We start from the raw sequence: 24,125 nt of genomic DNA on the forward strand, positions 1-24,125 counted from the left end.
ATCTGCTGTACCACAATACATCTTGCCTGTTTATTTCTGAAATCCTTCTTACTTGCCCAAATCTCTGAATTTTTTTTTCCCATTCTCATCTTTTGAAGCAAAGCATTTTTATATTGGTCTTTATTGCAAATCAGCATAATTATTCTTGTTCAAGATTTCTCAGGCTTTTTTCTTGCTGTTTTAGAGAGAACATTGCTTTTGGGCTGGCATTTTAGGGTGCTTTTGAGTTTTGGAAAATGTTTAAAAGTATCTTCTGTCATCTTTAGGTCTCATATTTCATAGCAGGGCAAACTTTCAAAGTGAGGGAAAAATAATTGTTCTCAACGATTGTTTCCTGTATTCGTCTAATGGTATCTATACATAATTTGGCAATCTGATAGTAGCTTGTGTGGATGCGCTGAGACAGATTTAAATGAGTCTGCTCAGATATTAGCAGCAATTTAGCTCTAATAGTAGAGGCTGTGCAAACCCACTAGGGGTTCCCAAGGAATACACAGCAGATGAATCCAGAGTTACTACAACTATACTGCTAATATTTTAACCAGCTTACTGGTTTCCAGTTTGGACAGAACTGTGAGCTGCAGGCACACTTGAGCTCTGCAGACAGACGTATCCTAAGTCAAGTCAGAATCTCATCAGCGTTTGCAGGCCAGAGTTGAAGGCATATAGGATTTGTGGTGTCATTTTCTCAAAATGTTGCGATCGCAGAGGGTTCGATCTGACAATTTTGTCTACTTTGATGGTACTACTAATATAATCCTCGATACACAATTGCAGAATTTGTTCTACAGTTGGATAAAACAATTTAGTTACGCATCTTTAGGTAGAACCAAAAGTACGGAGAGGCTTGGAAGCAATAAGGCTTGTTTGCGTCTGGAAATATCATAAATCTGTGCAACTTTCTGGGGCCTTATTTGTAGGTAAAAGTACTGTGTTTACCTTTTAGGCAAACAGTCATTCTTGAGCCGTCTACCCTATGCATATAAAAATATATATCCCCTCAAGGGGGCACTATTGGTTTAAGCACAATATAAAGGCAGTGCAGTTTCATCTTGATTTTCCTTTGTAGTACATTGACAAAAAAGGCTCAAGGAGCTCCTAGAATGACTTTCAAGTCACGGTTAAAATAAGTGTTATATAAGGTAAACGATCTTCAATGTTATAATTCGGGTATAAAGTAAATCCAGTTATATAGTGCCTACAGACAGAATTTTGACTTTCACTTAAAACAGGATCGTACTAGCAATGAAGACTTATTCTTTAGAAATTTGGTATTTACTTGACTTACCTCTTTCATTGTTTTTCTTATTGCTTCTGCAGCTACTTTTTTTGTAGGTGTAAAAGCAGGGGGGGAAATCAACTGTCACTGTATGTGACATTGAGGATTTCCTGCTGTTACAGACGAGGATACATAAATGGAACAGACCCATAGTGACAGTGAAAAATGTGATACATATGGGAAGAATGTATTGGGTAATTTAGAGGAAGCTTCCTGCTCGGTGTCCATTTCCCAAACCCATGATAATTGAACTGCAATTTATTTCTAAACTGGCATGCTATTAAGCTTCTTTTGCTTCCTTTTGAACAGCTGGATTTATCTTTGGTATCATTGTTATTAAGCACTGGGATAAGTATTAGTTCTTCAAAGAGCAGGCATATAAATATGATATTATCTTTCATAATGATGCTCTCACAAAACAGCGCAAGAAAAATTGGCAGTAAGGAAAGAAAACTACATTAAAACTCTATTTGTACTACTTTTTTTTTTTATCATCGTGTTGCTGCAATAGCACGTAGTAGGTAAAACTGAACTATGCCTTGGGCCCTTGAGTGAGAAATTCCTTCCAAGAAACAAGCCTTGTATTCTTCACAAGAAGGATTAGCAGTTCCTAAATGCCTGACTAATTTCTTAAATACAGTCCACGTTGCTATAAAAGAAACTACAGTACTTCTAAGACTTCACTGTTACACGCTTCCACTTCACCGCATCAAGACAAGACAGAAGCAGTAAAAGAAGTAGACAGAGCAAAAGATGTGAGCTCAGAGGAGAACGGTTATGAAGTCAATCTGAATCACTTGCAGGGGTGTATATGCACTCAATGGAGAAGGATCAGCTCTGAAACGTTAAAAAAAAAAAGCCTCACAAGCTGGAGGCAGGTCAGTCATCTTTTTAATGAAACTGTGGATGAACTGGGTAAAAGTATCAAGGGTTCAAATACTGATAATTTGAGTCAGAGGTTACTTGTGGGCTATTTCCACTATTAGTAGCCGTGGCCTCTGCAGCAGCTCCTGCTTTTCTGGCAGCTGCTCTCTGTTCTGTGCTCCGCAGGCATCACCCCAGGATGAAAGCTGCAGCTCCAGCAGAGATCTCATCAGAGTCAGAAGACCTCTTGATACTTGGAGATAATGATTATTATTAGTGCCAACACCCCTTTTGGGTGACTGTCAGCCGAAACTATAGCCCAAAATTGGCTATCCTCTTTTGTTAATTAATTTTGTTTGTAAAATACTCCTCTGAGGGAGAGGGAATAAATGTTACCATTAAGGACTTAAATAGGCTTTCAGCTGAAATGCCATAACCAGCTGCAGGTCAGCAACAAACCATTCTTTGTTAAGGTGTTTTCCTTTTACAGAGATACAGACTTAACAAGCTGAATAATCTCATCTTTTTAAGGCAGACTGTTAAGGTGGACTACTTTTATGATCAAAAAATATCCTGTAGGTCATAGTAGCAGGAAGGAATTGTAAAGAATAAATTTTGAACTATTCTCTATTTTAGGATAGCATTTTCTGAAAAAAAAATGTGAAAAGGGCTATAATATTGCCCTACTTATGGCTAATATTTTATATATTTTTTGACCTGTTCCTAATATTGAAAAGTAATAATCTTAAGGAAAAATAAACCCTTTCTGGCCCACACAAGAGTTATCAAGCTGGAGTCAAGAACCGATATATACAGAAATTGGAATTCTAATCTTACCTAAGCTATTTTTTTTAAATCAAACAAATCAAATACTTTTAGCATGCTTATTAATGTTATTTAATGTTTATTAATATAAGCATTAAAAATCAGTAGTATGAAACTGCTTTATAATAGATTACAAAAAGAAAATCTGATATCTCAGTATAAGCCTGAAATTACAGAAAAAAAATTACTTTTTCGCCAAACCATCCTTTGACCTTTAAGTAAGCAGGACACTATGTTATAGCTTTAACTTAGATGATCTCAGGAAATTTGTAACAGAGCAGTATGTACAAATCATAAAGAACTTCAGTATTATTTGATCACCTTAGGAAAAATTTACATTTCTCATATGTATATTATAAATATTTATAATATTTACATTTAGTAAAATGTATAATTGAGCTATCATACTGTATTTGTATACATAATAGGAGCCTTGGAGTTCCTTCTCAAGATCACTCCTGATAGACTATAGAAACTAAACTGGGTATTGTTCCCATACACCATGAGCTCATTCAGGAGATGTGAAGTGAAGGTGATGTGCACATGTCAGAAATTGTGTGCTACTGACAGCAGCCCGTGTGTTCACTGTGATTCGCTAACGCTGCTCTCAACCCATACTTTGGAATTCTGAGGTGCCTTTACAAACCTTGATGGCCCATCTTCAGAGGTGAACAGGAATCGGAAAGAATTCCCATTTTGTGTTCATCTCCAATTAACTTGAATTCACAGTTAAACTGGTATTACAGTGAATTGAACCATCTGGACATAATGCAAACAAAGGGGTCTTACAGTTAATGGTGGCCTCTTCAGAGGTGTGAATGAGTAGGCTGTTCCCAGTTTTAGGTGTCTCATGATCCACACACTTGCAAGAAGCTTAATCAGGAATGCTATCTAGTAAGTGTCATTACCACTTTTATTCAGCATTATTTATTTTTCTTGACCTTCACTTCTTTGTCTTAGTTCAAATGTTTTAATATCAGGTTTTTTTGATGTAATGATTTAAAAGCATAGCTTGTATTTTCTCGCTGTGCAAGCTTGTAAAAGGATTTTCCCAAAGGCAGAATAGGGATTTCTTAAAAGCTTTTAATTGTTTCACTAGTATTTCATAGAGAGAAAATCTGTTTTCAGACGTAAATGACAAATAACCAGGGGTAAAATTGGACATGAAAATTAATAGATAATCCTAAGGGAGGGAGCTCAGAAGAACAGAGATTTGAACAGAAATAATTCTACTACAATTATATTTTTAGTACTGTGTATTTTTTCATTCTTCTTATGGGCATAACTACGTCCATGCACACAAACTGAATCTCAAACACAGAAATGTACTCCATCTAGTTCATTATTTACCGACCTGGGGAAGATCCTAAGCACCATCCCCAGCTGGTGAGGAATGCCTCTCTAATGAGAGATGCGAACATCAAAGGTGATGCAGGGCTCTATGTGAAATGGAAGCTAATAACCTCTGCTGAGCTGATAAATATGGGTTTCATGCCAGCATTGCCCAAGCTACTGGGGTCAAGTGACATGAAGACTGCAAAAACATGGATGAAAGTGAGGAGGCACCAGCAAGGGTCTGCGGCAAAGGATAGGGAGGCAATTACCAGTAACGTGGTATTCTGTGAAGCTAACTTAATTTCATAATAAAACGAAACTGAGGCAGCTGCGGTTTGAAGAGGTAAGCAAGCCTTTAGCAGGGGATACAAACCCTCTTCTGTTTTGTTAAACTGAATGGCCACAGTGCTCTATACTAAAGGAAAATGCTAGAGAAGAAAATCAGCTCGATGTTTCTGTGCATTAGGGATCCAAGATGGCATAGCGCTGTTGATGCAATTACAGTGTCTTGCTTTTCTAGCCACCTATCTGCATATAACAGCTAGCTGTAATTGCTAACAATTAGCAGAAGGGGCTGCACTTTGCTCCGTGTCAGAGGAAATGCATAGTGTGCCCTATAATTCATCTTTCTGACCCAGTTCAGAAGAACCGCTACTCACACTGGCAGGAACTTGTTTGACAGAAGGCAAGTCAGCAAGAGCTTTTGCTCAGTCTCACTCCACTGGCCACAACAGAAGTTTGTACCAAAGCTATTGTTCCAGGTAACTGCTGTTCTTGCTGTAACGTTTAAGGCTTGCTTTTAGATTTAAAAAAATATATAAATATATTTTCTTTGTATGCAGCAAATAACAAGGGGAAGTTCATAGACGACATTAATAGACTGTCTTGTAGTTAGCAGATGAAAGTCAAAACCACAGGTAAATGTTTTATTGGCTAAGCAGGAAAAGACCTGAGTTAGTTTAATACTAAATTCAAATGAATTTTTTTGTAAGGCAATATTTGCCTACTGTTCTGTTAGGAGTCTAAGCCTATGGAAACTTTAAGGAATGGCTATTACATTTAAAAATCAAGATAGATAGTTTGCGATTTATTTCTGATCATATCAGCTGACATCCTTCCTGCCAGTCCAAGTGATTGAAAGGCAACAAAAAGCTGCAAGCGCCTCCCTCTTCAGATGAATAGAGGTATTAAATATAATACTTTCACCAACTGTTTCACAGTTTAAGTACCAATTTAGCTCTTCAAGTAAATTAAGGCTTGTCTAATGTGCAATTCAGTGATACAGCAGGAGTTAGAATCTGGCTGTACTGTTGCAGTTCTGCCTGGGGAATATACTGCATTGACTTCTCTTGAGTTTAAGATGTATTTAAAACAACTAAGTACTTAAAGTTAGAACTTATAATCAAGTAGTTTATTTTTAATAACAAAAGTTGTTATTGGAAGTCACTGCTAGATTTGTGTGAATCTGCTAGATTGTACTTTTAATTGTAATTCAGTCGAAAATTATGGATTCAATACCCATGTGGCTAAAAAGGGATGACACAGATGTGGAGATGTTAGTTAGGCATGGCTGAAAATGCTAAGTACCTGTTCTCACAATTAACATTCTGCCTGACAAGAAGCTCTGATGCGTTTATATTGATGCTGATGCAGAGAACTGCTCCGGATCGTAGACAAACATACAGGATATTCCCTGTCTGATGTCACTTATTTCTTCCTACTTGGTATAACTAAACATGAACTGTAAAACCTCTGAGGTCTGGAAAAAAACCTTAAATGGACAACAGACACTCTCCCCAAGCCTCTACTGTTTTGTTCTTAATTTTTCACTCAACATACTCTCATTCTGAGGTTACTTACAGTTCTTGCTCAGAAAGCTCCCTTAAAGTTGATGGGGAATTTTGATCACATTAGAGCAGATGCAATAGCAGGGAAGAAATCTTCAAGAATTGTTGTGGAACTTCCATTTCATTATTCATGTTACAAAGGGGTTTCCCCTGCTTTCAGCTTCTGTGGAACAAGAAGTAACTTTTAGTCTACTGTACTTGTGGGACCTGTGGGAATTCCAACCCACACTTACAAAGACTAAACCCCTCAGTGCCCCTACTCTTCCTTTTATTGCCCCATCTGCTCCTGTAGCCTTGATTTGAGAGGGAAATGGGCTTCTCTGGGAGCAAACATAGGACAAGGAAAAGTGACTCTACTTGTCAGCTTCCCGTTTTCACTAGCCACAGCCCTGTCAAGTGAGCCCCTATTCAGAAAATTCTAGTTTGGAATGCATTTTTACAGCCCAAGCACCCACACTTGGTTCCTGGTTTGTCCTCTTCTGAAGTTTTGCCAGGCCAGGCAGAGGCCTAGCAACCCGGCAGTGCAGATGAGTAGGCAAAACCAGCAGCACGAGCTTTCTCTGCAACCTCTTTCCTTTGCTTATGTAGGAGAGGAAGAGAAAACCACTGTCTCTTGCATCAGCTAAAGCTGGGTAGATTGTTCATACTCTCCTCCCAACGCAGTCCCCTCCCTTGGCTCACTGTGGGCAGGGCTAACCAGAAATCTTTTGACAAACTCTGATGAGGGAAATGTGGCTCTACACAGTTATGCTTTCCTGCCGTCTGCAGACTTAAGGCATCACTTTGTGTTCTGGTCATTCTTCAAATTTTATTTTGCAACAACAGGCATGGGAAATTATGCTATGAGAGAAACAAGCTAAAGTGAGGCCATGAAGTAATTCTGTAATTTGCAGATCTGGGGTCTAGGCATAGATTGGTTATAATTTCTCTGTCTTCTACGTAGAATCCTTGTGGTACCAAAGGAGAGGAGACACAATAGAAATGAGATGGAGATGCTTTACCTGTAGAAGAACAAACACTACACTTCAAATAACATGGTTAATCTCTAAATCTGTACTTTCAGAAGAGGTAGGCCACGCACTGTATTAAATACTGACAGGTCTGTTCTAGAGAACAGAAATATGAAAGAACAAGACTGTTCTTTGTGCATTTTTTCAAATTATAAAAATGATTTTTTTAGTTCTAAAATGTTCCTGAATATGCAGTCCTACAATAGTTAAAACTATTAAAACGTAAGTTTAATAAATTAATATTTCTGCATTTTATTGTTTCAAGGTAAAAGAATCGTTCAATCTTATCAGTTCTATTATAGACAAAATGGAGTACTTTACTTTCCAAGGAGAAGATAAGAGATATAATTTCAAATTGCATCATACCATTTAGGAGAGCTGCATATACTGATGAAATGTGAAAGCTCGGTGTGGGATCTTTAGGAGGTGTACAGTGCTGGGACTATGAAAAGAGCCAAGGTGGGTTCTTACCATCTGAGCAGGCCCACAGGTTGGCTGTTAGAATTGAGGAAGCGGTGCTGGTCTGAGCAGACGCCTCACCAGACACCTGAGGATCCAGATGCTCCACCCTGCAGGGGAAAGAGCGGAGAGAGGAGGATTTCAGACAGCTCGCACGTCGAGGCATCAGCAATCACCTGCTACCAGGCTGCTCTGTTTCTGGGTCAGTTAACTCAAGCTGCCAACTTCTTCAGCGGGTACTGAATTGTTGTAACAAAGTTCCTGGATTTACCACTATAAAAGTTGTCATCAAACTTGCTTAAACAATGCAGCAAAATACGTCACAAGCTACAGGTTATTGCAGTGTTGCCTCACCACTTGAAGTAGAGCTGTGAGTTCTACGTATTTCCTAGGTCGATGCTCCTGACAGCCACACTAAAACCAGGAGCCGTCCATATTCCGTTTGGCATTAGAAAAACAACTCAAAAGACAAACATTTCTTTCTACCTTCAACTCATTTCAAGGGATGTCTGTCAAACAAGAGCTCAGTTGTCCAAGGTAGACAGCTTCTCATCTTTTGGCCAGTTGTCTCACCTCTGCTAGATGGCTGCATGTTAAATATTAACAGCAGTGTTTCTCTAGGAACAGTGACCAACAGCACTGCTGAAAACACTTGCAAACTGGATGGTGAGGATGAAAGCAAAACCATCTAAAACTGTTTAGTCAAATCTTTATCTCCATGTTATGAAATCTCAGTATAGCATAGTTTTCAGGAACTCATGAGCCAGCTGGTGTTATTAACACGTGACTACCGCATGGGCTATCAACTTCTACTAGCCCGTCTTTAATTCCTAGAAACTGCTTTATGCCAAAGTCATTAGTGCCTGATTAGAGCCCACAAGAACCAAACTGATGAGCCAGGGGGGGTCCACAGTGTTGAATGCACAATTGCATATTACAGACCATTGCCAGACACCGGGAGTTTAGCCGTTGCTTCGTCAGGCTTGTACAAAAATGCTTCTGTAGTTGCCTTTAAGGGCTGGTGGTTTATTGGCAGTTATTTCACCCCTGGATCACCAGATTCTTGTTCAGATCCAAGACTGGGAATTTTTCCCTTGCTCTTTCTTGTTTCTTTTGTTTCACAGGAGGACGAGTTCACTCCAAAGCTCCGGTTTGGACAGAAAGACCAGATTTTTGATGAAAATGTATAATTGTGAGAATCAAAGTCATTTAACTACGCAACTTTGTTTAAAAAAATCTCCGGAATACAAATGGTATACTAATATTTCAATGGTATACTAATATGATTTATTTTTGTAATTTTTTACTCAGACATTCTCTTTGGTTTCACATATGGGGAAAGCTTATTATTGGAATTTTTTTTCTTTTCTAATCTCAGACCATTAGGACAAATACTATATGCAGTATTTAGGTTACAAAACCCTAATCTGTTTAGCTGTTACTGTGATGTTTTTCAAAAGGGCTTAATTTCAGTCACTTTTACTGCAGTTTTGTGGCGGTATTTTTACCGTGTGTGTAAAACTGAAGGCATTTGGAAAAACGCTGCTGCAATTTAATTTATACTACATGGAAGAGAAGCTGGATTTAGTTTGAGATTTATTTTTTTGTAATGCTTTGTCAATAAACTACATAATCTATTAAGCAGATACGGTCCCGTATGTTAATGCAGTATTTGGGATTTGAAGCACAAGTGGCTGGAGACAGCTTAAGGACAATAGCTTAGGCGAGAAAACTGCTTGTCATCATTTGCTTTTCTGTAACCAGGTCGCCCTCCTCCCCGCTAAATCCCCGCAGAAAGCTGGATTTTGTGTCACCGTGGGTGTGCCTGCCTCTCAACCGCTCCCCTCCCGAAAGGCGGGAGCGTGTGGTCGCGGTGCGGATGGTGCCATCAATATAATATCCCGTTTTTCTCCTCAAGGGCGTCAGCGACTCCCTTTCCCTCCTCCCCCCTCCCCTTTTTGCCCCATTTTTCTTCCCCCACAACGAATTTTTCCTCACAGCACCTTTTTGGAGGGTGGGGGGGGAACAGAGGAGCATCTTCCCCTCAGCGCCCGCGCGCGCTCCCGCCTCTCGCGCCGCGGCCGTTGGGCTCGCGCGCCGCCGCTCCCGTGCGCGCGCGTCCCGCAGCGGCTCCCTCGGCCCCGCCCCTTTTCTAATTGCGCCGCCATCCCCGAGCGGCCGCCGAGGAAGAAGGGACCCGGGCTGGCGGAGGGATAACGGGCTGCTGCACGCAGCCCCGGGCGGAGGGATTCATACGCTGGAATCGCCCGTAGCGGGGGTGGGAAGGCGGGAGGAGGGGGCGAGTGATGCGGCGCGGCCGGGCGGGCTGAGCGAGGCGGCCGTTATCCGGGGGAACGGGGGTGGGAAGCGGAGCTGGTGCCGCGGGAGGTGCGGGCAGAGCGGCGGGCGAACCCGCGGACCCGAGGGCTGGGGAGGGGGCTCGGGGGGCGGCGAGGCCCTGAGGGGAGGGGACGGGGGAAGGGCGAGGTTGTGGGGCGAGGCGCCGTGTGTCGCTCCCGTCCCTGCGTTGCGTCGTAGTTTAGTGGAAAAAGGAAGGGGTTAGAAAAGGGAACTGGTTTAAAATAGCCGCTGGTCCCTGCCGGGGGCTGGTTCCCTCCCGCGGGGCTCAGGGGGTCCCTGGTGTGCGGGGGCTCGGAGCCCCTCGGGGTTATCGCTGTGGGGATGAGCTTGCGGAGTTTTACTGGAATTTCTCCTTTTCTGAGGAGCTGCCGCTGCTGAAGCAGATTTTTCCTTCCTTTTTTTTTTGTCTGATGCAGAATCCCCGTAGCTAGGCAGCCTCCCTCTTTTCTTCCCTTCCTTCCTTCCACCCCTCGCTATGTAGGAAGGGAGAGGCATCAATGGAAAGGCTGAAATACGAGTAGATGCGCTTCCAAATGCCTTTTTTCTTGAAAGAGGAAGATAAATCCCAGCTGCCAATGCACGGACTTTTTTTGTTGCCGTCGAATTGCTTGGTAAAAATGGGGTTCACTTACTCCTGCTAAATCCTTGGAGCGTGTCAGAGAGTTGCTACGGTGAAGGACTTCTGGTATTTTTTTGCATCAGTGGAGCTACGTTGATGTTAACCATTTTTTTGTAAGATGGAGAACGAAATATTCACACCCCTTTTGGAGCAGTTCATGTCTAGCCCTCTTGTCACCTGGGTAAGCGTTCATATTTCCTCGCACGGTCTTCATTTATTTGCTCATTGTTTGAAGATCAGTGCCTTGCGGCAGAGGATGAGGTGGAGTTAGCGTCACGGTGATGCTGATTTTTGTTTTAGGTTAAGACATTTGGGCCGTTAGCTGGAGGAAATGGGACCAACCTGGAAGAATATGTGGCGCTGGTGGACGGTGTGTTTCTCAACGAAGTCATGCTGCAAATGTAAGTGCCTGCAAGTTGTGCCTTGCCTTTATTTTTTGCTCTTGCTTTTCTTGTACGTTTTGCTTTCTTATGAAAGCTCTTTTTTCCCCCTCCATATTGCCCTTGGTACATTTCTCTCTTTTATACTTGAATTAGTCATGTGGTCGGTTAAGAGGAGACTTTGGGGCGTAGCAGATGCTCTTTACAATTTAATATCTGAGTGATATATTTGCAGGGTATATAGTGTATATATAGATATACAGGCTGAATCATGAGATATAGAAGTTACTGGAAAATTGGATGACTGTAAATAGCTTCCCAGATTTCCACTGAGAAGCATAAAGGTTCATTCTACTGAAAGTCATGTTCATAAACAGAATTTTGAATAAATTTGCCTGGCTAATAAGATTCTAATCCATATCATAGTTCACATTACATGCAGCTTAAAGATCGCATGTGAGTCGCATAATGTTGTTTACTGAGCGAATGGACTGTCCTTTAACTCCTTCCGCTTTATTTTTCACAGTTCCAAATCCAAGTAGCTAGCAGTTGTGCAGTAAAGCTGGTATTGTAATGGAGAGTGTAGAATGGTTTTTGGGTATGAGCCACAGAAGAAACGTTTTTACAGACTTTTGTAAATTGTTTATTGAAAACTCTGATTGTTAGAAACATCTCTTTACCATTACAGTGACTTTTTGTTGATCATAGTTTAGACTGGAATGTTGCCCACTACTATAATGCTAGAGAGTAACACTTTTGTCAAGTGTCTGGTGGTGGAATCATAAAAACGTTACTAGTGGAAAAAATTCTTTGTACTTTTTTTTTTTTTTTAAATATATTTTAAGTCTTTATGGAGAAATCCATGTTTTGTTTGTATAGGTATGAAAAAATGTAGGTTTATGGATGGCTGGATAGATGAGTGCGTGAGCAGCTTGCGGTGGCAGCTGCTCCTCAGGAGCTGCTCGGTGTTGGGCATCCTTTTACACTCTTTGTAGTTTTTGCTCATGTTTAGTACTTTAAGGTTTTGCTGTTGGTATTCAGCTTGTGTAACTCGTCTACGTAAAAAGAGCTACACGTTACCACATTTAAGTTTGAATTCACCAAGTTTGAATTTCTTTGTCACCAATTCTATGAATTCCAAGTGTTTACTTCTGTAATACTGAGGAACATGGAAAACTTGCTGGAATTTAACTTCTTAAAAAAAATCTTGAGTGTATTTCTGGCATGTATTACTAAGAATTTTAAGTGATACAGTCACAGAATCATACAATTTTTATTTTACAATTGATTTGTTTTTTTCTTGGACTTCATATGAATTAAGTAGCTTGTCAGTTATGACCATGCATTTAACATGTAAAGCTTCTATTTGGTAAAAACGTTTGGCAGCTGGAAGGCAAATTTAGTACTGGAACCGGACCAAGGTGATTTTGAAGAGTACAATCTTGAAATTAAACTTTCTCAGCAAGTTTCTGGAATGCTAACGTTATAAATTGATATCCATTATGTGAGATACACATACATGAAATGGAACACTGCAGAGAGGCAACATTCTCATGCTTAAGTCACTGTGCATTGAATTTGGCTTTGACTTTGTACATGCATCTTTGACCCCAGACCATGATTACTGGAGTTTATTTCAGAGGTTTGTGCGTGCCTATAAAAAATACGTGTGGGAGATGTGAATTTAATATAAAATGGTTCTGTAGTCAGCTCAATTAAAGACTGCCTTCAACTGTGGTGCATGTAAAAGGAGTGGTGTACAAATACAATTCATTTGACAAAAATGTGACTACGCTGGAAGGTGTATTTTACATAAAATACATTTTTGGGCGACTGAAATGTGTTATGGTTGATTACTGCTTAGAATTGAAGTTTCCAGAACTGTGTTCTTATTTTGAAGGGGGTTTTATTTGTTTTGGGTTTTTTGCCAGGATTGAAAGAGGAAAAAATGTTTCATGTTTTGCAGACAGACTCCGTCTCTGGTGCAGTCCTGTGGAAACCTGTGGTAACTTCTAGTCCTGTCCACTTTGAATATCCACCTATTAAATGTCTACCTTCATTTGCAAAAAGATTTAAAAGATGCAGCTCCAACTAGTCATCAGTATTACTTATTTTCAGTATATTCCATTTTATTAGTGTTTCTCTTTTTTGTTCAGTCTTAGCTACCATGTGTTGAGGAAATGTGGCAGAAAAATTGTATCACGTGATGTCAAAAGCAAAATATTTTTCTTCGGAATGTTGTTTGGTGTTTGCTTGTGGTTTGGTTTTTTTAAGCTCTCAATGACTTACTTCACATGAGAACTAGAGACTCATGATTAGGAGCGATGGTGCTCTTAGAACCTCTAGAGAAATGTTCTTGCAGAAGTCACCCGGAATGTCATTTGGAGAAATGTGGAAAGTACCACTAGAAGGTGTGTTTTTTTAAATTCACATGAGTTGTGTCATATGGTGCTTACTATTTCCTTTGGGTTTGAGCTGTTTCAGGCTGTTGGTGTTTTGGTGTGAGCATGCAGCTAGTGTGTACCTGTCAGCTCAGGGCTTTGTGATGTGTGCTGGTGTAGGTTGGGTCCTCTGCTTGAAAAACCATTGAAAGCACGAGCAGGTGGAGGCTGCTGGACGTGCTGTGGTCCTGCTTTATATATACTCGAATACTTTGCTTTTGCCAAACGTTGAAAAAACAAATTCTGTGACCATGAAAGTGAGTGTTAATATATTGGTTTAGGCATGGTTTATAAACAGCGACATGATCAAAAAAAGAGGCTTTGATGCTTGGAGAAGGTTTTTTTGTTCAGTGGAAAAAAGAGTTAATCCTGCCCTCCGTCAGTGACAAGTGAGAGTTTGTTCGTATGGCGTTTGTTTGTCCTTGTGCTTGTCTAGACCAAGTTTAGTTTCAACATTTGTAATGAATCAGGCAGAGGAAATAGATGTCACCATTGGAATACTTGCAGGGTAGTGGTACCAAGATGGTCGGGTTTTATCGGCATTATTAGTACCTCATACGTGAGCAAGAATATTTCATTGCATTCCTTGTATGTCTTTTGCTTTTGGCTTCTTGGACGTTTTAGTGCACATGAAAATGACAGAGATTCCCTTCAGTGTCCGGTTACATCTGAAGAGCTCTTTCTTTGCTGGAGATGCTACAGGCCAATTTTATTAGTATTTTTAGGAAATTATTTTTAATTAAGAAGAGTTCCAGTGTTTTAATATTAAACTCCTAACTTGAGAGAATGTCTCTCATTTCCTGTTTAAATTTAGGTCCTGTTCTTCAAAAGTATTTGGTTACCTACCTTCTGCTGGGATCAGTCAGTATCTGATGCCTCTGGATAGAAACCCATCTGTCTTGCTAAATCTGAGCCTTTATCTTGGTGTTCTTTGATACAAAAAGGAGTCACGCTTCTTGGGAATAAATCGGAATGCAAGAGATCAGCGCAGTGGAGTTCATGGCAGGGAGGTGGAGGAACGTGCTGAGAATACTTCATACCTTTACTGTACCTCCATATCCTAATACTTTTAACATATAGAGTGCTCATATACTTGAGTAAAATACATTGTGTATAGTACTAAAATAAAGAAGTATAATTAAATGGATTAGTCACCTGTTGCACATCTAGGTGCCATTACAGTAAAGTAATACTTAGTTGTCTTAGAGATATTTTTCCAGAACCTAACGCCACTTGATTTTTTTTTGTCTTAGTATTTTACTGTTTATATACTCTTCTGATCCCAAAAGATGAAGATATTAATACATTAACACTCATTTTCTGAGTGTTTTTTGTTTTATTTTCTGTTAGGTCTTGTCCTCTGATACTTGTTAATTGAATTCCAATAGGATTGTGTAAGAAACGCTGAAAATCTTTTAATACAAACTGTGGTTCCTAAAACTCGTTCCTGTGAATAAAAATGGACAGCTGCAAGTAGTTACAGGATTGGGACTTTTCATTATATTTAGCACCACCATTAATATTTGGTCAAGTAACAAAGACTTGAAACAGTATGCTAGTTTTAGTGGGTTTATTTTATTATGCTTTGTGTTTGTGGAAATGGATCTGTTTAAAAGGAACTATTGGCAAAATACTGTATGCAGAATTGGAAATGTACAGAACCAAACCCTGAATCTTGAGTTAATTTAATCCACTGTCCGGAGAACCTGTCTGCTTTCATAACTTTCGTCTTAACTGAATATGTTAATCGATACTATCTACATCAGTTGCTGCACCCAGGCGTGCTGAGAACTACTCCAGAAGGATAAAGTGTTTTCTTGTTCTCCTGTTTTTCTCCTCTTTGCTGTTCTCCCACAGTTTTTCACTGCCTGGATGCACACGTGAGCATTCGACACCCTTAGAATTTTCCAGGTGGACGGGCTGACTGTTCCACCGCTCTGGTGCTGTGTGCCCAGAATGTGTAGACTGCTTCATTGACTCCTTTGCTGAGCTCTTAGGCTTGAGTTGTATGCTTTTTTTCCAAAGTGTTGAGCTTGCCAGCCCATACTTGTGGCCTGCTTACACCATTCCCTGAAAACTGGACTGGTGTCCAGCGGCTGAGCCAGCTGCCTGGCTCTGGGAACAGGAGCAGGCGCTCCCCTCCAATTCACTCCTTCTGGTGAAGAACACCTAATATCTGGGCAGGGAAACGGAAAAAAGTTTTGGGGAAAATGAAATTGGTGAGTTCGGCAGTAAAAATACAAGCACATATTTAGGGAAAAGTCAAATATTACTAAATCTGCACCTTCACCTCCTTCTTGCAGCGAATGGAATTGATTCACACTTTTCAGACGTGCTGTTGGGCTTCTGCAGGTGCAAGGTGGCACATGCCACTGGCTGAGAGCTGCTTCTCCTAAGGGTGCTTCTGCAGCGGTAGGGCCTAGGTTTTCCTGAAGAAAAGCTGAGTTTACAACACTCGTGTTTTTTGTAAAGAAGCAAATTATTTCATAAATGGTTCAGCAGAATGTGCACCATGCTCAAGATTGTTGGAATTAAAAGCTTTTGATTACAAAAAAATAAAAGATAGTTCTTACGGTGTAATGATAATTAATTTTAGACTTGGCCACCTGCCTGCAGTGAGCATTGAACTGGGCAAATGAGGTGGACATAGGCTGGTTCTTGGACTTCTGAGGTGGTTAGGGGTTTGATAGCTAAAGGGGAAAAAGTGTGTGTTGAACATGGAAGGCTTAAAGCGTTTGCTCTTTGTCTATGTCTCTGTTTTGCTAGGGGTTTTTATGCTTTTGTACCCTTTTCTACACTCGATGGCCACTTTCCTTCATCTTGTCCACTCTTGATTTCTGTGCAGTAAACTATTCTGTAGTTCACTCTGGGCTTCTGCAGTATTTTGAAGATTAGGAAATAAATAACCAAATCTTCCTCTGCATGTATACATCCATTTCTTCACTTTTTTCTGCATGTGCTATCTTGAGTATCTATCTTTGATTCTGTCTCCTTTCTTTCTTTTGGTAGTGTGCTACTTATCACATCCTTAGTCCAGGTGAATAGCGGGGCCAGGGAATAAAAGCTGAGTTTAAAAATGTTTCTTAATAAATACAGAGGTGCTCTATTGAGTCTAGCTACCTGTTCCATAAATAGAAATCTTAGTTGAAAGATCTAAAATCAAAACGACTTGTTTCAGCACTGACAATACGCTGGCAAGGAAACAGTATATTCACTACGGCTTTACAGTTTTATTTTTAGGGTATTTTGCATTTCACTCTTATTCTAGGTGCTGTTTCAAAGTACTCTATGAAGATAATGAAATGCACGTCTCATTTCTCTCTAATTTTTATACCACAAAGGTTCAGAGGTTTAGCTTAGCTACGAATATATCCTACCTGGACTGATCAACTTGCATCTTTCACTGGCAAGGCTGTATTTCTGCAGGTTCCATGGCTGGTTTGGGGATCTCTGTGCCACAAACCTTTGTGAAGTATTGCTGTGGTCTGATCTTTTGTTTTCTAATAAACTAATCTAGTTAACTGACAAATTGGTTGCTAAATCAAGCACATCTTAATTCTATGCTAAATTTGGGAAGCTTACTAGCTTACTTCCAGACTTTCCTCGTGTGTTTCTTCAGTGAAGAAGGAGCTTTTAAGCTTTGTGTTCTTTCATGTGTTCCTCCTCCTTTTTCTCCAAACTAGATACCAATTCGTTGCCTTTCTTGTCTTTCATACTGCAGCACTTTTCCTTATGTCATAATTATTTAGGGATCGAGACATTTTTCAAAATGCTGCTTTGTTGGAGCACATGACCTCAGTGGTCAGAGATTATTTGGTAATAACTGTGTGGGAGTGTGTTCGTTTGCTTTGTTTTAAAGAGTGCTCTATTTATGCCTTAAGATGCTCCAAAGCAGCATGGCCTCTTAGGCAGCTGTTCTTAAGCAGTATTTACAAAATACATAGGCTGATTGACGTTAGGCTGTTGAACTGGAGCAAGGCTGCTGCTTGGCCTGGGCTTGGGTGGTGTGATTTCTCATTGGCTTACTCTGAGGAAAAAGCAAAAATTACCTTACGTTGTATTTTTGGATTTAGAAATCACAGTGACTGAACTCATAAGCAGCTTGTGTTATATCCCTGGCTGTTGAGTGAATCTTTGTAATACACACTTAGATATAATTAAGATATTGCTTCCTTTCCTATAGTGATAGGAGATAGTCCACTTAGCTTTATTGCAGAATTGTGATTTATTTTAAGCTGCAGGGAAATATTTGCTCTAGTTTTTGTTTGTGTGGTATCTTTGTTTTTCTTAAATAAGCCCTTGAGCAAAAAACGTCTGGTGTAATTTCCTGGTAGCTTGGGAATATAGTTGCTATGTATTCAGAGTATTGTGTGTGCCGGAAAAAAATAAAATACGGATACTAGTTGGGGTATGGCAGAATGCAGAGAAATGTCCTAACTAAAAAGTGCTGGTTTGCGTCTTAGCAAGGACATTAATATTAATGTTTTAAGATGAAAAGAATGCACTTATTTTACAGGCCTGTATGTGTATGCTTATCTTGTAGCCGTGAGTAGTTAACAGGGGTACAGTCCATGTACTGCTCTATTTATATATAAATCAGCGGGGGATTGTACGTGTATTGATGTGCATACAGAATTTCCAACACTTAGTGTGCTAAAGCAATCGAGTTGCTCACGTGGGTGAAATTTCACAAGAAATGTAACTTGTTTTCTTTGGCAATCCCTGTAGATCCAGGAGCCTTGCATTTGAATTTGTCTCGTTCTCTGGAGTAATCTGTACAAAGGACTCAGGGCTGTCACTTGGTAGTCTCAAAATTGGTACAGAAGAAGATGACGTATGTTTTATTGTTACTAATTTACTTATGGAAGCTTTATTGTACTTCAGAAGAAAGGCAAAATGGAGAGTCATAGTGTTCTAACCAAAACTATTAACGGAAATCTGCGTGGCAGTATTTTTACAACTTAAGATCTTTTTAGTCACTGAAACTGCAATATTCAGGTAGCTTTGGTGTCATCTCAACAGGCTGATTTCACATCAGCATTCCCTATGTTTTTAGTGCTCAGTGTGCTGAGATGGTTACCTAAGGTCAGACTATTTTGAATCTTAAATATGAGCTAATTATTTTTGAGAGTTTATAGCTTCAGCAAGGTTTGAAGTAAAGAATAAAGTGAGGGAACATTTTCCCAGGTTTCCCAAAGGACAAATTATTTTTGGTGATGTTGTGGTGATCAAATAAAGCAAAGTGTGTGCTGCTGTGGTGTTGGAAGTTGGTTAGAGCAGAAGAGAAAAACTTGTACACACAAATTTAATATGATGTTAATATTTTTTTAAGCTTAAAGAAGACTGTGTGAATGTGAATTGCTTTTAAATCCTACGGAAATTATTTTCCCTTATATTAATGTTTTAACTATCTTAGGAAGCATGTTAGCTCCACAAATGTCATTTGGTAAGGCCAGCAAGTGTTCATTTGCTCCATTTCTGTCCTGCTTGCTGCTTCCTATCTGGCAGCTCTCTGGCCTATTCTGCTGCTAATTGAGCAGTTTCTGAGGTTTCTTCCAAGTAGTACCTGTATGTTTGCAGGATGTGCTTTCCAAGGTAGGCTGTAAAACCATTTTCTCACTTCATACCCTCTGGTATCAAGTTGTGCTGCACCTTGTGGTGCAGATCCGGGAGCGCTTGCTTATGTAAAGCTAATCTTACTGTTGTCACAGGATTACTGCTGCTGTAAATGTTTGCAGTGTTTTAATGGTCAGTTACATCAAGGTGTTAATCACAAAGTCAAGTAGTTTTCAGTTAGTCTGTTAATTAGCATTGGACTGAATAGATCTTAAAATTTGAACTCATTTGAAAAATGCAAAAGTCGGCGCTGAGAAGGAGAATAACACACAGTGCTTAAAGGAAAACGCAGAACTTCCGGATTCTATGGTATGTCCATCTCCTTTCTTGCTTGTCCTTTGTAGACTTAATGCTCTTGCATCCTGTGCTGCCTTTTTGTTTTAGTTTAATTTGGGAAGTAGTATAGTGCAAGTACTACAGCAGTGTAATTCTGCCTGTTGAAACAGTATATGCTACTGGGCCTCATGCAGTTCAAACCAACAAAACCACCAAACAACAGTAAGGAAAACCCATACCAGAAGAAGATGACCCTTATTGGATATTTAGGTTTGTTGAAGTAGTAAAGTATGTTTTCAAACTTTCTGGTTCTCATCTGTTTGCTCAAAAAAAGTTTTCTTTGTCAAGTTGTTTTGTCTAGGAATTCTCAATTATTTAATAAGCAGGAGTGTTTATTTTGTGTGTGAAGCATTCGGTGATGCTCTGGATCCTATAGATTTTTTTCTGCCAGCGACAGTGTTTAATTTGGTGGAAGGCCCCTTACCTTTTGCCAGCTGTGGAGTAGGGGCTGCTCCACATTCTCATGGATTTTTGGGGGGGGCTCCCCAGGTTACTCGGTGCGGTGAGTGGTGATTCGGTATTTTCAGTCTTTGGCCAAAAGCTTTTTTTTTGACACAGTACCTTTTATTGTGAAAGGGAAAAGAGTACATCTGACAGTCAAGGTGAAAGAGTAGAAAAGTAGTTTCATATTATGTGATGATAAAGACAGCTGTTGCTCTGTAAGCTTGGAAGTTAGGCGTTTTGGGCGTGTTAATTCAGTGATACAAGTGTGTGCTTAGTAGATGACAGGTGAACTGGCTTAGTTCCTCTCTTTCTCCTGCCTTTCACTCACCTGCATGCATCTTCCCTATTGCTACTAAGGAAAAGAGAAAGGACAAACCAGACATCTGCGCTGTTCTGGTCTGTGCCTTTTTAAAACCTTGGGAGGGAGAAGTTAAAGATCAGTCACCAGACTTCTTGAACGTGCCATGATTTTGTCTGGCTGTTGGCTCATTCACGTGTGACAGCTGTGAGGGGGTGTCTCGTCGTGCAAATGACACCAGGAGCGGTGGGACCACCCAGCAGAGCAGTTGCTGGTCAGAGCAGCCCCGAGGCCGGGAGGCGCAGCAGGTTGGTATTGACGGAGGAGGGAGAGACGGGGTTGAGCAGCACAAAAGGCTTGTGGCACTGCTTCCGATACAGCTATTCTGGCACATGTCAGCCATGAGTAATTGGGCTGTGAGCACCAGTAAGAGAGCTTAAGTGCTGTGCAGCTCCCCTGTGAGCAGCTCAGCCTGGTCGGATGCTGCAGAGCTGAGGCAGGGAGTGGGAAAGCTGTCTGCAGATGCTCGGTGTCTACTTGGCTGTTCTTTGTGGTGTTCTTGTGATTGCCACCAGCCAGCTGATTTGTCGTAGGCCACTTGGTTGTGTTTCTTGTAAGCAGGCATAGAGCTTCAGTCTCCTAATAGTTTATGATGTTGGACATAATCCTAGAGCATGTGGTTTTGTGCAAGGGACAGAAGGCTTATGAAGTTAGAGTTACTTCTAAAACTCATGTTAGCATAAGGCAAAAAACTTTTGATACAACTGTTAAGATTTGGGCACATATAGTCAGTCTTTGCTAAGTGCAGAGTTAGCAAAGTGTCCTTAAGTTGAGGTATTAATATGCACCTTATTTTGCGGTAAAGGGCATCTCAGCATTTATAATGATACCTTTAGATGTTTGAGCAGATGTTCGCATAGTTCTGCAGACATTTGAGTGTGCGTTGATTGCTGCTTGAACAGTATGGTCTCAAAGGCAAAAATACAGGTGTTTCACAAGGAAGAGGTGGATTGTAATAAATGCCCACTAAAAAGGCAAAGAAGAGCAGTTGGTATAAATCACATTTGGTTGCTCGTTGCAGGTGAGGCTTAGAACATCCTTTTCTGGATCCTGTGGAAGCGCACAGAGGTAGAATGGCTAGCAAGACTCAAAACTGAACACTTGTACAACTCTAAAATGTACATCCCTCGTGTCTTCAGCAAGTCAGACTGTGGTTCTCCAGTTGTGATAGTCGTGTGCACGTTGTGTAACATCGCTGGGCCATCGCATCGTTCAACATTGTCAATGCATTGCAGCCTCAGGGCTTGCTGCATGGCTTGCATGATGCTCTTCGAGAGGTGGAAGGATTTTATTGCCTTCTATTTTTCAGATAAGAACATGCCAAATTAGTTCTTTGCATGCTTCAACCATGGATAGTCTGTATCGTGAATTATTCTTTAGAGAACTTATCTATTTAAATCCATTTCTGTCAACACAGGAAGCCTGATGAGTATGTGCCAGAGACAGAGAAAAGGAGCTACATTTATTTTCTTCATCTTTTTAGTAGTTTTAGCATGGAAATACGCTTTGGCAGCAGAAAATGTTCATACTGATAGATGCAGGAGGAGTTTGAAGTGTGCCATCTTGTACCAGTGTTTCTAGAGTCTGCGTGATCACCAGCTTCAGATACTGACAATATTGCACTTCAGAATTTGCCCCATTTGATGCTGTAACTCGATTGTAAAGGCTGTTGAAACAGTACGCTGAGGAAGGCCAGGGCTCTTCTTGTCCAGTATGCAGAGGTGCTTTTGATAATTTAATTGCCTCAATGTTCTGCTCTGTCTGGTGTTGCTTCAAATATTTAAAGCAAATTGGAGATTATCAGTTATTCTCCAGGGAAAGTCCTGATTTTATTTTAACTTCCACAGTAAAAGGACACTGCTGTATCAAATGTCTTTGTAAAACACATTTTGTACACATTTATTTTCTTGTTAACAGTAAATAATTGCAATGCTGCTTTATTATTTGAAATCTATCCAAAATTTCTCCTACCAGTAATTATTGGAATATTTGGCAAAGAGCAAGAGTGAGCCTCAGTATTCCAATTATAGGGACTTTGCAAAAAATAGAACTTTATTGGGCAGGCAGCATTTATATGTAAATGTGAATACCATGCTACTGTAAGCTAAATCACAGAGGAACAGTCAATATTTATCATCCTTTGAGCTGTACACTTGCGTAGGTTTTTTCAAAAGTGCTTGTTTCAGCATTTCACTATACTTAACAAATACATTAGAACAATGATACATTTCGAATGAGGGTGCGTTATAATACTGGACTTAATGGTTAAGTACCATCAAGGAACAGATGGCAAGAGAGGACACAACTGGTTTGCAGTCTGCATAGATTTAAGCATGAAGCCATTAAGATATCACATTCCCGTTTCTGATAGATTTTGGTCAATGAAAAATTAAAGGCACATAATCCCTGATTATATGAGGTCTCAATCTGTAATTCATGACACTGGTAGTATTTCAAAATTAGGAAGTTTTCGCTGTAATCAGTAGTTTTAAACTAAGGCATTATTGGGATAGATGCTCATGTCTGTTTTTATGGCTATTGAAATTAATGTATCTTGTCATAAGTAGGTTGCTCTTAAATGTAAAATCGCTCAAGGGTATCTTTTACTGCTCTGCTTCCTATTGACTTTGCGCAGATTTGCCCTATTTTGCCAGGCTATTCGCCACTGAAGCAGTTCAGTAGCTCCGCCTAATAAAAGGAGCAATTCAGAGTGCAGAGCATGTATTGCCTTCAAAATGTTTCTAGTGTAACCAGCACAGTAGCCACTGGAATCTTGTGTTTTTAAAAAACTGTTCTTTAAAGCTACCTTTTACAGAGGTCTAGTTTAGAACTGCTTCATTTTCAACAGGATTTCATTTGCATCTTGTTGAATTGCCAGCAGCGTGTACCACTTTATTTCAATGGTATTGGACCAAACATATTTTAACGAGCAGAATTGTTTAGTATGAATAAAAATGTAATTATTAGAAAAATTTCTTGGTCATAAAAATGGAACAATTCAACATGTGGATACAAGTAATGTATTAAAATCTGTAATAAATTGGTTGCCAGAAAATGTAAACTAATTTCAAGATATGTGCTCTTGAAAGCAATACAGATATTTGGCAATTTAAGTTTAGAATTTTATCCTTCTGTATGAAAAGTGTTTGCAGATTATATTTCATTAGCTTTTTCTGTTAGTTATTTCAAAATGCTTTAGAAGAAAATCAGTATGTCTGTTGGTGGGTTGGACCAGTCTGACAAAATACAGTTATACAAACAGCATATAATGGAAAATGTGTCACTAACATCAGGCTGTGTTAGTTCCTCTTTGAGAGGAGCAAGTTAAGACATCAGTATTTAGCATAGTCTGAAAACTAGAAATCAGTGACCGAAGATGAGGGAACGCTGGTAGATACAAACACTGCAGGATTCTTCTAGCAAGCAGCCTCTCATTTAGATGTTTCCGTCATTTAGACATTTTGGGTCATTTCTGTAGGTAGCCTATTGGTATTCTGTGTTTACACAGTATACTCATTTAATGACGTAGTGTGGTTAGAAACATTTAAATTGCTGTAGTGCGGAGGTAAAGTCCTTTTTGCATTGGAAGGTATTCAGAGCAGGATTTCACTCCAGGAAGAGTTAGAATCAATTTTTTATCAGTGAAAGTCATCCTAGTCATTGCTAATGTGTTGATTGGGAGCGCCAAAGACAACCTACCTCCCTCCTTTGAAGAATAATGACCCAATATGACAATCTTTACCAAAACGTGACAAAATCAAAGAAATACAACTTCCTACTAGTAAGAGAGAGTTACTGAGGGTACATGTTTAGTTGTATTAAAAATGAATTGTGGAGACTAGTAGTGATAATACTGATGTGTAAGTAACTTAAATTTGTCAAGCCTCAAGACCAAGAAGTTAAGCTTCTTGTTACCTGTAGCCGTAGTCTTTAGGAAAAAAAACTAAGATT

General features: G+C 39.8%; 1 protein-coding gene and 1 long non-coding RNA gene across 25 annotated transcripts in view; one reads left to right on the forward strand and one right to left on the reverse strand.

Moving 5' to 3' along the window:
- Positions 1-2,861: 2,861 nt before the first annotated feature.
- On the reverse strand, positions 2,862-9,764 carry LOC110355193 (uncharacterized). The gene is made up of 3 exons (XR_002407678.2): positions 9,623-9,764; positions 7,632-7,729; positions 2,862-6,313 (listed from the first exon to the last, which is right to left on the reverse strand). It is a non-coding gene; the product is annotated as an uncharacterized LOC110355193 (long non-coding RNA).
- The window catches only part of CCDC88A (coiled-coil domain containing 88A), a 64,158-nt gene continuing 49,794 nt past the window's right edge, over positions 9,762-24,125 (forward strand). For 8 of the 24 annotated variants that reach the window (XR_010471931.1, XM_065059932.1, XM_065059937.1 and 5 more), the window contains exons 1-3: positions 10,079-10,780; positions 10,900-11,000; positions 12,946-12,984. Coding sequence is in view for 23 of the 24 variants with exons in the window: in XM_065059932.1 (XP_064916004.1) it covers positions 10,718-10,780; positions 10,900-11,000; positions 12,946-12,984 (203 nt within the window). In the remaining variant the exon portion in view is untranslated. Of the gene's footprint in view, positions 10,008-10,078; positions 10,781-10,899; positions 11,001-12,945; positions 12,985-24,125 lie in introns of those variants that run through there. The other 16 variants (XM_065059944.1, XM_065059943.1, XM_065059945.1 and 13 more) reach the window with 8 other exon arrangements.

Source organism: Columba livia, chromosome 3, assembly GCF_036013475.1.
Source record: "Columba livia isolate bColLiv1 breed racing homer chromosome 3, bColLiv1.pat.W.v2, whole genome shotgun sequence".
NCBI classification, from domain to species: Eukaryota; Metazoa; Chordata; class Aves; order Columbiformes; family Columbidae; genus Columba; species Columba livia.